Genomic DNA, 13,514 nt, shown 5'->3' with positions numbered 1-13,514 from the left:
TCTGCACATGTCCAAACCAACGCAATCTCGCCTCTCTGACTTTGTCTCCCAACCATCCAACTTGAGCTGACCCTCTAATGTACTCATTTCTAATCCTAACAATCCTCGTCACACCCAATTTTTATTTATATAGCACCATTTCCATGTTCAAAGCACTTCACACAAATTCAGAAAGGGCATATACAGTACAGCATTGTATACAAATAATACCTGCATAAATACTAAATAAAGATATTTGCAGGATATACAAAGCATTGAAATACAATAAGTGACAATAAACCAGAAAGCAATACAAAAATACAAATACTACAAGAAAACCCTAAACAAATAACACAATTTGTGGTATAAACCATCAGGGCAAGTTAAAGGCCTTCCTGAACAAATGAACTTTAAGTTGTTTATTGAAAGAATGAATGAGTCAGCAGATTAATTAATTTCAGGAGGTCATTCCAAGTCTGGGCGCTATACAGCTAAAGGCCCTGTCACCCATAAAGTGCAGATTAATGTTTGGCACAACAAGATCGCCAGAATCAGAGGACCTTAGTGGGTGAACAGGAGGATAGCAATGAAAAAGGTCACTGATGTAGTCAGGTGCAAGGCTATTTAAAGCTTTGTAGGTTATTAATATAAATTTATGTTCAATCCTGTAAGACACATGGAGCCAGTGAATGTGGAGCAGGATGGGTGTTACAGTATGTGCTCACTGTTGTGGGTTTTGTGTAAAGATTCCTACAGCCGAGTTTTGAACAAACTGGAACTGTGATAAAAGATTAGAAGGGGCTCCAGACAGAAGGGGATAACAGTAGTCAGTACAGGATGTAATAAAAGCATATACAGGTTTCTCATCATTGGAAAAAAGAGGAATGAATAAACATGGGATGTGTTACGGAGGTGGAAGTAAGAAAGTGTTTTAATGTGATGAATCTGGGTAGAATAAGAAAGGGAGCAAACAAAAATTACACCAAGATTCCAAGCAGAAGAAGAAAGTCTTCTGGCATCATCCAACGAGTGATTGAAAAGGATCTCCTGTTCTTAATCTGAGCTTTAGTGCCAATTAGCAGGACTTCAATTTTGTTACAGTTTAATTTTAAAGAGTTATATTCCATCTAGGTTTGAATTTCATTGAGACAAGTTGTGAGCTGGGAAACCTCTGATGAACTTTTAACACCAAAAAAGATCTGAGAGTCATCTGCATATAAATAATAAGACAGTTCAAAGCTACAAAGTATGGAAGCCTTGAGGGACTCCTTGTGTGACTGGTGCTGAGCTGGACCTGATGTTGCCAAGACTAACAAACTCTTGCCTAACAGTCAGACAGGACTTAAACCACTGGAGGGCAGTGCCAGAGATACCCAGAATGTTCTCCATTCTGGACAGTAGAATGTCATATTTGACAGTGTCAAAAGCTACACTTAGGCCTAACAGAATTAATATGCTGATTTGTCCAGAGTCTGCTGCTATAAGAAAATTATTGGTTACCAGAAGCAAGACAGTTTCGCCGCTAAAGTAAGCTGCCCTCTGAAACCAGACTGAAAGGGTTCCATCAATTTATTACAAGTTAAGTAACTGATGAATTGGCAGGCCACAACATACTGAAGACCAAAAGACAGAAAAAGTAAGTGAGAAATAGACTGAAAATTGTTCAGATTGTCAGCACCAAGACCAGACTTGTTATTGCTGGGGTTACAAAAGTGATTTTTCAAATTAGCTGGCACAGAGCCTGTGTCAAGGGATGTGTTTATGATTGTTGTAACAGTCAGGATTTTGGCACAAAGGAAGGATTTGATACGTGTGTGAGGATGGGGTCCAGTACACAAGTAGCAGGCCTCATCTTACAAAGCAAGTTATTATTAAATGCAGATGTGACTGGTGAAAATTTGATAAGGTCAATGGATGGAGAGGGAAGACACAGAAAAATATAAAAAGATTATGGATTTGTATTAGTTGAACTATTTAGCTTTTTTAACTTTATTATGGAAAAAAGTGCAGGAATTTTTCAGTCTTCTGTGTGAAGAGGTGATTGGGCCAGATTGCAGGCTGAAGTAGTTCATTAACCACTGAGAACAAAACCCTTGGGTTATCATAGCCACTTTCCATTCCTATGCTGTACCACACTGTTTGGTCATTTAATTCCAGGAGTCTAGATTGTGTGGCGTATGGCCAGGGTCCTTGCCCAGCCAGGATGCCACTGTACTGGAAAGACCAGGGGAGGGAGCTTATCCAGGACATTATCTCCCCCAGACCACTAGAGGGCAGCCCTTGATGATTGCTGAGCCCTTAGTTGCAACACTTCCGCCATACCCGGAAGTGCTGCCGGAAGAAGGTCTTTGGACACCTGGAACTCTTCTGGGTATCCTATAAAAGGAACCAGCCACCACTCCTCCTGCTGGAGGAGGAGTGGAGGCAAAGAGAGAGAAGAAAAAGAGAGAAGAAAAGTGTGTCTGGTGTTCAGTATTGTGCTGGAGAACTGTGTTGTACAGGTGGGAAACGGGGGAAGGCGTTAACAACTTGGAAAAAAGAAAATAAAATAAAAGCGTGCCTTCTGAACAGGTCCTCTGCGTCTGTCTGCATCAGGTTTGGGCAGCAGGAGTGCCCACTGCAGGCCACAATTGTTATATTTGTTTTCTGTAGCCAGGCTGATGATGCCACATAATCTCATGTGAATGACTCTAAAGAAAGTTTTTGTTTTTTTCCCTACAGGGGTCTGCTAGATTTATACCATTTTGACTGCAATCCTTCCATGACTAAATAATTTTATTCATTTTCTGCTGTGAAGTGTAAGGTGGCTAAATTTCTATTTTATCTTTTTTTACTGCATATTTGATTGCTCTAGTTAATAAGGGAGAGGTTAAAGTAAACTGTACTTTTCTTTATCCATTTTACCAAGCAGGTAAATTTGTTGCATACTGTAACTAAATTAGGGCAGTGCGGTGGTTAGTGCTGCTGCTTCACAGATCCAGCATCCTGGGCTCAGCTCGCATGCTCATGTGTTGTCTCTGTGTGGAGTCTGCATATTCCCATTGATTTTCTCTGGATTTTCTGGTTTTCCTCCAACATTACGAAAGCTGTGTTTTGTGTTAAGTTAGATAGTTGGCAGTTGCAAGTTAGCCCAGCATAAGTGTGAGAGTGTGTGTGTGGGCTCTACTGTATAATGGATTGATTCCTGCTCTGCACCCTGTGCTAGTGGGGTTGGCCAGTCCCCTGCCACCCTGACCATATATATGACAAATTTTAGAAACAAAGTTTTAACTATTTCCAGTGGTTTTTCCAAGTGAGAATAATTAAAATAATATTACAAATAATGTATATATTCTTTATAGAACAGACAAAGTAACTGTTAAATGAAAGGAAATGAGAAATGTAAGGCTGATGTAATATGCTCTCATTTTTGCAATAGCTACTTGGGTAACACTAAGTCATTTTGAACTTTACTGAGAAGCTAAGAGAATACATGAAAAAACTGATTCTGGTAAGTGATCACACCACAGAAACAGGAAATCCACACCAGTAATTGTTGACAACGTTTTCTTAACCTGGAAGGTCAAAGTTACTGTGTTGAAACACTGGCCATTTTTCACACTCTTGGGATGCTTCTGCAGCAGGCATGAGAATGTCCTACTACGTGTCTAAATAAGGGATACACATCAGTCACAAATGCAGTGCCATTGTTAGTATGAAAATTGTGGTGAGGCCATGCCAAAATTGCTCTTTATTTGTGCAGGATTCTCAAACATTAACTTAGCTAACTATTAATATATGTCCCTATTGTGGTGATATCTAGCACTGTTTGTATAACAAAACATGACTCAAATAATGGGATGCTGACACCTGGTCTGTCTTGATTGGCATTGTGTCACCCTCTGATATCATCACCATCTGACAATATACAATAAAATAGATTTTAACATTAAGTAAACTGAGAGCCTCACAACCACCTGCCTCTCTAGAAAAAATATTGGCTATGAACTGCCTAAATTGAAACATCAACATCTTGAGTTTAGAATTGAATGACTTTCAGGTGAAAAAGAACAAACCATAATAACACAGAAAGAATACACAGACTTTCCAGACTGAATGACTCAAATAGAAGACTCAGGGGCTGCCCAGAAGTAGTGCTAACCACTGAGCGGACAGGTGTTTGCTCAACAGTATGAGGCCAGCAAACAATTGAAAAAATGATTTTCTACATTTGCACTTGTTATTTTCTCACAAGGGTTCTGCACATCTATTAAATAAGGGTATCGTATTGCTGGCTTCTTATCCAAGAAGTGAATTGATCACACATAAGCTTAGTTAGTGGCTTTTTCACATTTCGTGTAGTCCTCTTCAGCAGTGGATAAAGATCAGGATGCAGCATAATGTCTTCCTTTGTTTCAGATTACTGTAGCTGCCTTTAAGGGAGCAACTGGTACTGGACTTTTTGTACCTCTTTAGTGGTGTGTGCTGCTGGGAAAAGCCTGAGCGATAAAAAATCAAACAGCAACAACAGATAGTACTCATTTTAATGAATTACAAGCCCCATCACTAAACTGGAAAGTTCAGGTTGCATATGTGCACACACACACCCCCAAAGGTACAGAGAACACTGCAGGGCCAATTGGTCCTGGCCTTCAGCCAGAACAGGCTTGCAGCACCCAGCATAAAGACAATTTCACATACTACAAAAAGCAAGATGTTTCTAGGTAAGTAACTAAATTGAGAATATGATAGAAAATTTTGTACAAAATGCTTAAGAAGACAATGTTTAAGGTTGTTGTAAGAATTTTAATAATTAAGATAAATTGCTGAGGGAAGCTTGTTACTTCTTTTGCAAAAACATCTGGTGGGGTTGTACCACAGTGGCCATAATCCCGAACAAACACAACTAGCCTTTGCGACATGCTGGCCCCCAGTCCAGAACTGGGTAATGTCTTGCACCACATATTTCTGTAATAGGATGCAGCCTTTTTCAAGCCTAAATTGGATTAAATGGTTTTGACAATGTTGTGTTACGTGCCTAACGTAGACCTTACCTGACTTGTGACAGTGCAGTTTGGTTGTGTTTTGCTAAAGCTGGACGTTGTGTCTCTTGGGCAAGAATGTGCATTCCTGCAAGTAACTAGACAAAGTCTGAGGAAATTCACCCAAATGCAAGAAAATTGTCCTTTTTTTTGATTACTCAATGATCAAAAAGTACAACAAAAGAGTGAAAAACAGGAAGACCCAACAAGAGGTCTTGGGTATGTTCTTCTTTTTAAGTAAGTTATCTTTTTTATTGTACTTACTGAGATCTTCATTCATACGGGTCATGGTTACCATTTAGGAAGAATGTCTGTTTGCCTGGGTGCCAGTGCTTTAAGGATGTTCTGTAGACTTTACTGATACAAATCCACAGTCATCTGGCCACAGAGCAGCAGTGCAGGGTGTCTAAGAAATGGAGCCATGGTGGAAATGTACTGGAAATAACATTCAGAAACAGTTAATGGGCCATAGAGGAGTATGGGTCAACCTCACAAACCCAAGATAATAAAGAATACCAGGACTGAGGTGGCTTTTACTGTTCAGTAGCATCTAAAAAAAATAAACTTCCATTTCCTACAGGCAGTCTGACAGATTGCTTTCTAATAAACAGTACATGAAAGTTAAAACATGCAAATTATCGAAATCAAATACATATTTAGTTATCATTTATAACTACACGTCTCAGTGAGATCTCTCCTATGTTTTTTTTCCCAGTGAAATTTTTGTTGAATCCTACAAATATTGGAAATGAGAGATTCCAACTAAATTCATACACAGAGGACAGTGAAATTCTTACCTGATGAACACCTTAACTGCAGGATTATTTTTATATGCTTTAAGTTGCACAGTATTAATCAATGGCCACCTGGGCATGCAAGATAAGACTCTGCAAATAAGTTATTGTGCAAAAGGGAAAACGGGTGCAGTAAGTCTGAGCTGGGTGTGGGTAATCTGACAAGATAAAATGTGGTGAGGATGCTTTTTAAAAAAGGAACTTGGTCTGGGGCGAAACCTAGAATACTGTAACTTTAAGTCATGTATGCTGGGAAAAATAAGGTCATAAAAGGTGTAAATAATATGTTAACCAATCATTTCATACATCAAAGTTGTATAAATCAGCTCATCTCATGTAGTCACACTAAAAAATATGAAAAAAATATATGAATTACTTTAGTCGGAAAGACACTCTTATCAGTTTGCTGAAAGGAGGTACTCCCTCTTTGGAAAATTAAAGACGCAATGGTCAAGTTTCCTCCTGCCTGGTTCCTGACTCAGATAGATAGATAGATAGATAGATAGATAGATAGATAGATAGATAGATAGATAGATAGATAGATAGATAGATAGATAGATAGATAGATAGATAGATAGATAGATAGATAGATAGATAGATAGATAGATAGATAGATAGATAGATACTTTATTAATCCCAAGGTGAAATTCACACATGAGATGAAAGGTGCTAGTTGAGGACAATATTTTCTTTCTCTAATATATTTCCAATTTAATTTCTTGCACATAACACATTGGCACTCACAGGCCCCATGATCAGAAATGAAGAGAGAAAGAAGAGAAACTAAAGAAAGAAAAGAGAAGGAAGTGTGGTGTACTTTCATTTATATTGGTGTTGGTGCTGTAGGAAACATTTGGGAAAGCATTTTTCTCAGTACATTTAAAGGAGACAAATGATAAGATGAAATTTTCTAAGAATACTGATATGGCAGCAGCACTTTTACTCTGTTCTGCTCTTACACTTGAGTGTGTATTTTATGGTGGCTTATTTCCATACTTCAACTATTGAGCATGATAGGCGATTCCCTGAGGTGTTCTAATTAACTGATTTTGTTCTGTTGTACACATAGGACTGTGAACTTTAGACACGTTCAGAAATGGGTTTTTCTGCCTAATGTGAAGCTGAGTGCTAATTAAATTGCTGAGAAGCTTGCTGAAGACATGCCTCCGTTGTCAAGGATCTGCCCATAGGAAAATGATCTGGCATTATTCTGCATAAAACTATAATTAAGCAAATGATGAACAGGGTTCCTCTGATGATTAGAGGTTAAATATGAAAATTTGACTTCCAAAATTCAGTTTCAATTAAATTTCCAGTCTTTTTTTTCTTGCTCTCTCACATCTGTAACCAGGTTTGTTTTCAGAATCAGCTGGGGAATGGCAGGGTTCACATCCATTTTTGAAGAGTAAAGTGAGCCTTCTGAGTAGGTAGGACTTTTATTTCTTTATTTATTCATAAGTTAGTCTTAATTCGATCCCCAAGATATAGCCTAACGTCATTTGTTAACCTGTGGAGAATTGTAAAGCAAATGGTGGACTTCATTCATTCATCACCAGCCTGGCAAAATCAATATCTGCTGGACATGTGTTCAGTAATATTTATATATAACATTTTAAATAAAAATCCAAAACACAATTATTACAGTAAATGCAGCTGAAGAACTCAATAAATTTATAGAGATTAGAATAGACAGTGAAACTTAGGACATCAATGACTAAGCAAAGTGTCACTATCCCATTAAAGGACCTTCTGTTTTGTGTTTTATCATTGTCATTTGTCAGAAAATAATTAGACATTAAGTTAATTAATCTTTTGAATTCTTATTTTTATTTTAGTTTATTGTATTTTCCGTGACATTATTGAGGTGCCAGGTTTTTAGCATTTTATTGAAAGGTATCTTCCAGTACTTAATGTGTTTTACTCATGGTCACTGCCATCTTGATGACAGCAATGGCACCCATTGTTAGTTAGATGGGCCAACAGTGGCACAACCCGTCACATCATTGCACTCCTACCTATTAAAAGATAATAGTTAATCTAGATGTTAGCTGGGCTTTATGATCAAAATTTCTTCATGAATTCATTTTCAAAAATTAGCTTATTCTAATATAGTATTGTACTGTTGAGTTCAAGGCAGCAAACAAACCTGCAAGGAGTGCCATGCCATTACTGGGCAGCCCGACACTCACTTGTACAGGCCGACTTAGTGTTGCCAATTAACCAGACCCTGCTCTTATTGCTCTGATGCTGCCTGCCTTTCAAGTTACACAGCAATATCGTGTGTGGTCTACCTGGAGAAATTTTGCTACCACCTAATAGTTTGACTGAATTCTCCTTACCGTCTCCAAGTATCTTGTGACCTCTTTTTTTGTTCCAGTGCCTGCAGAGCAAGTAATTCTGATTAGCACTTGGCTGTTCTATGGTTACTTCTGCCACTGAGAACTGTCATGTGCAAGAGAATATCACAAGCCTTATGGGAAATGGTTAAAAGGTAACACCGGGTGAGGTTTTAGAGGTTGTTACACAAGTTACCAATATGGCTGTTTTTCCACAGTCGTGCAGACAAAGAGCTCTACTAAAACCACCTTTGAATTCTTGCCATCTCTCCCCCCATCAGTCTGAAGACCCAGCTACAGGTCATCACTTTCAACGAGCAACCTATGATGGCACTGGTGTAATGAGAACATGAGTTGTGTTTTTGTACACCAGGGAGCATAGTTATTTTTAAGTCACTTTTCTGCAATTTCACTCAGAAATTAAACTGGGATTTTTTTCAGTGGTGTAGTCAGTAGGATCCATAATGATATGTTGGAGCTACAGTAACTGAGCATTGGGGAATCCTGGAGACACATGGCAGTGCTCTTACAGCAATTCCAGGTATAGGTTCCAACACAACAAAACAAACAATGATCAGCAAGAAATGAGGCTGAAGGAGCAACTGTGGCCCATTACAGATATGAAAACCCAGCACAGTTTTTGACTTAATATACAGATTTGGTGGATACTAAGCCTTCCTTCAGGGTCCTTGAATTTAAATCTGCCCACTACTGCTTGCCACCCTAAGAATGGGTTCACATCCTCACCCAGTTCCTGATAAGGATGCCCTGCAGGCCTACTACAATATGGAGGACTTGTCAATGACTATAATAACCTCCACAAAGAGATCCTGGCCTTGTATTTCGTCAGCTTCCATGGTCTGGCCCTTAGCTGTCAGAAGTAACACCGATTATTATTAACATTTAACATTCCCCTATTAGGACCCAAGCATCCAGTCTCTAGAAGCAAGTATCTTGATTGTAGCATTCATGTTAGCAGATTATCTACTACAATAGCTCTATGTGCTGGTGTAGTGTCAATCATAGAAGAACATGAAGGAGCTCACTGAGTTAGTCAAGTGCCACCAAGAGATGCTGCCCAAAAGAAGAACTGAAGGAGAGCAAATAGCTAACAAAAGAAAGATCAGACTTTCAACATTTGGCTTTCAAGATCTGGAGCCTTTGATATAAAATAAGGCTGATATCAGAGTCACCAACGTGAAGTGTGGATGAGCTTGCTGACCTTGTACTGAGGAACCCATGGAGTGCTTCTACACCCTCTGCAAATGGTATTGTACTTAAGCAGTGCATTCTCCTGAATCCAGTCTGTGGTGTGAGACTGTAGTGAATTGAGAGGCCAAATTCTGAGGGTGGTGGTTCTCCTGAATCTCTGTATAAGATCATTCTGGGGTGGGATTGGCTGGATATGGAAAACAAGGCCATCAGCCCAGCTCAAAAGCACATTCTCCAAATTGGAGCAGGCCATTAAAATGGCTTGCACACCCTACGCAAAGCATGTTTGGTCTGGAATCAAAAGTCTAATGGGGTGGTAATGCAAATCAAACTTCAAGCAGGGAGGAGCTGACATTCTCATAGACAACCTGCCAGCAATGGAGATGTATTGAGAGGGTCCGTCAGATGGCAACTGCGTGTTTGCACTAGACGTGTTGGAGATTTAAAACCTGAACAAAGGATGTTTTTCTGCAATATTGAAATCTGAAAACATTATTCAAAAGGGAACAATGGAACAGTGACTCCCTAAATAACACTAGAAAGGCTTAGGTGTCTGTAAACAGCACCTCCTGCTCTGGAGATCATTCCACGTGGCTCACGTTTCATGCAAACACAATATCAGTTTAGGTGACTAATTATCAGTAGTGATGAGCAAAGCAGGTAAGTTTTGTTTTGCATGCAGTTCTGCGACTCTGACACTAAAATTCGTTTCATAGGTGATTTTGCATTTGTAAAACATCAAACTCGCTTAAGAATTTTTTGAGGTTTAAGCTTTTTTGGGCAGAAAGCAAAGAATGCTGCTTCCTCAAGCCTTGTTCATACTCCCATATTTACCTCTGTTCTATTCTACAGCTGCTTAAAGCCTGTACTGTAATCCATATCACCCCGGCAAAATCAATTCTATTTATATTTCTTGTTCACATCACTATAGAAAAGTGCATTTTTAAAAAAAAAGTGACATATTTTTCAGACTAAGACACACCAAAATGCACCATCAGGCACATTAGTTTGTTGCTGCCGGAAAACCCACCCAACCCCTGCCATTAATCCCTTATTCTTGTTGAAAACATGTTCCCTTATAGTGATTTTTCTTCCACTACAGATTTTATTTAAATGCGAAATGACAAGCAGGCCTGTGTGAAATTAAAACCTTTCTTCTTGTGTGAAAATCACAAATTTCACTGGAATTTAAACACAATTTCATGAATTTTTTTGTGAAGCAAAAACTGGGAAGCACGTTAATTTAGGTACTGCAAAAATCCGTCTATTACTCATTTACTCTTATGTAACGAGACCTTCCCAAAAGCTTCTTTTGGTCTTCATAACACTTCTAAAACATCAGTAGATGAGTTATTAATCTTAGTACAGTGTGACATATTGACATGATGGTAAAATGACTTGTTAATATGAAGGATTCACAGGTCTTGTACTAAATACTGTATGTAATATATCAGGAGAAATAGGTGTTCAATTAGGCCACCTCAGACCACTCCAAAGTGAAATTGTATTAGTAGGCCACACTGCTGAGATGAATCAACACTTTACTGATGCTTTGTAAATGTTATGAATACCTAAAGAAATGTGTGTTAAGGTCTTGTTACATAAGAGTAAATGAGTAATAGATGCATTTTTGCAGTACCTACACTAAAGTGTTAACAAAAACTGAGCCTCGCTGCAAATTCAATTTTCATATGAATTGTTTTGCTCATCACTAATAGTCAGGTTGAGGCATGCAAAGACCCATGACTCTCATCCTACCTATACATCTGGAAAAATAAACAGATCAGCCTGCCTGACAGTTTCTTACAGTTAAGCAAACAGAAAAGTGCATCAAGCATGGGAAGAGTGCATTTAGTAAAGAATAACAGAAAAGAAATATCACCACTTTAAAGTATGATTGTTTGTATTTGAATGCAACAAAGAAGAGTTTCAACATTGAGTTTGGATATGAATGGTGACAAGGAAGAAGCTCCATGGATAAAGAAAGGAAGAGTGAAGGCTCACTTCATGTCATACTTTTTGGATTGAGCTGGTCAGGAAAAATGAATGGATCAATGAAAGTATAGAATTGGATAGTAGTTAGATCTGATAATGGTAAATGTAATAACCATGGCCTTAAAAAAGGATGAATTTAATGGTCATCTCATTTTCAAACGGCAAGTGTTGCACTGGCAACTCAAATGGGTTCCTTAACCCCCCATAGTTGATGCATCCATAAATTACTTAACAACATTTGTTCCATATATGTAAATATCAGTAATTCAATTTTAGTATCGCTTCTAATTAAATCAGTCCTGTGTACAGTATGATGGTAGCAGTGTCTCCTACGATGGACTGACATCCCACCAGGTTTTAGTTCCTGCCTTGCACATAATGCTGCCAGCATGGATTACAGGCTCCATAACCCTGAACTTGGTAAGCAGGTACAGAAATTGGAAGGAAGAATGAATGGATTTTTAAAAGGAAATACACTGATTGTGTCACGAACCACACATTCCATGAAAAATCTATAACCAGTGATCCCTGATTTTGATCTCTAGTTTTATTTTGCTCACTCAAAAGTATAACAATACTTGTTTCATCTGTCTAGTCATTTAAACTACTGTTTTGTCCAGAGTAGAGAGGCAGGCAACCAGATAAAATACTAGCAGAAACAAAATTCTGGAGGCCAGTCATGACAAGGAACACACCACCCATAAATGTCACCATTCAACCTCAATCTTCCCAGGAAACTCACTCAGAAAAGGAGAAACATGAACTGCTCACAGATAACTTGGATTACTTTTTTTGCATGATTTAAGCCATCCAGATACCTTTTCAGGAATTTGGTGGTGCAAAAGTAAATACTAATCATACATTTCACTAATCACTAGACTGTTTTCAAATCAGATGGTTAAGTTCAGGGATGGTGGGAATTGGTAGCCATACAGACAGTATGAGGTGCAAGGCAAGAAGTAGCCATCTGTTGCAGAGCACACTCACACTCACATATGCATTTACTAATATACAGAGTTGTCAGAAAAGTGAACAGAATATGAAACTCTCTATGGATGGTGAGCCACCTGAGATTCAAGTTCAAGTCAAGTTTATTGTTATGTGTCCATAGTACAATGGAATTTGTACTTACTTGTCTCCTTAGAACAGTCAACATAAATACATTATATAAGTATTAAGAGCAAGCAATATATATTTCTATAAATATATATACACACAGACACACACACACACACACACATATATATATATATATATATATATATATATATATATATATATATATATATACATACTGTATATATAAATTGAATTCTTATGATTGACTATTCACCAGCCTTAACACTTGTGGGTAGAATCTGTGGATAGAATCTACTGGTGCAAGTGCCAATAGTCCTGTACCATCAGGATTTGAGAGCTAATGACTGTGCCATCATGCCTTTCACTTGGAATTATAACAGAATAAACTGGGCAAATTAAATATAACACAGAAAACTGCCACTGTATGAACAAACATTGCTTTAAACTTGCCATCAACAAGGTAGTCAATTTTGTGCAGCCACTTCTACCACCAACTGACAACCAAGACTGCCAAATCCATCACATACAGGAAGATATTTCTCTTTTTGCTCTGGGGCAAATGTTGCCTAGCAAATTTAAATAAATAAATAAATCATATAAAAACTCCACTTACTTTGTTGATTGTTGAAAAACTCTGGAAGACATATAATGAGTATGATCAATATTAAAGTTAGAAGTTTCAGGCAGGTTGCTTTTGTCATAGCTGTCTGCGGACCATTCAAGACACAAGCATGCTTCTGTCACTGACTTCCTGACTCCCTTGATATCAGGCATGCGTGAAATGGTCTTACTCATTTCCTTTTCGTGTGTGCTGTCTTTCTTGTTTTGATTCACTCAGGCTACACACTTTAACACCCTTTTTTAATATATTTTTTTTGTTGTCCAAACACAGACAGAGATAGAGGAAAAGAGAAAGAGAGGGAGGACAGAACGGGATATTCACCCTGAACAGAATTCTAAACTCACCCCAGTGTCTCTATTTCTTGTACCACTCATTTAAGGTTTGATGATAAAAAGATTAAAAGTGTCATCCTGATAGGAGCTTCATTCTAAAGCCAATGCACTTTGCTGCATCTCTTATCTTCTGCCCAATCTGC

The 13,514-nt window shown here is 38.2% G+C and overlaps 1 protein-coding gene across 2 annotated transcripts in view; it reads right to left on the bottom strand.

Annotated features, from left to right (window-relative positions):
• LOC114651901 (uncharacterized) overlaps positions 1 to 13,134 on the bottom strand; it is a 49,190-nt gene extending 36,056 nt beyond the window's left edge. For both annotated transcript variants that reach the window (XM_028801976.2, XM_028801977.2), the window contains exon 1: positions 13,031 to 13,134. In XM_028801976.2, coding sequence (XP_028657809.1) covers positions 13,031 to 13,118 — 88 coding nt within the window. In that variant the 5' untranslated portion in view covers positions 13,119 to 13,134. The remainder of the gene's footprint in view (positions 1 to 13,030) is intronic.
• Positions 13,135 to 13,514: the final 380 nt, after the last annotated feature.

This window comes from Erpetoichthys calabaricus, chromosome 5 (assembly GCF_900747795.2).
Source record: "Erpetoichthys calabaricus chromosome 5, fErpCal1.3, whole genome shotgun sequence".
NCBI lineage: Eukaryota > Metazoa > Chordata > Cladistia > Polypteriformes > Polypteridae > Erpetoichthys > Erpetoichthys calabaricus.
The sequence above is the reverse complement of the archived record's forward strand: the minus strand, read 5'-3'. Positions and strand labels throughout refer to the sequence as shown.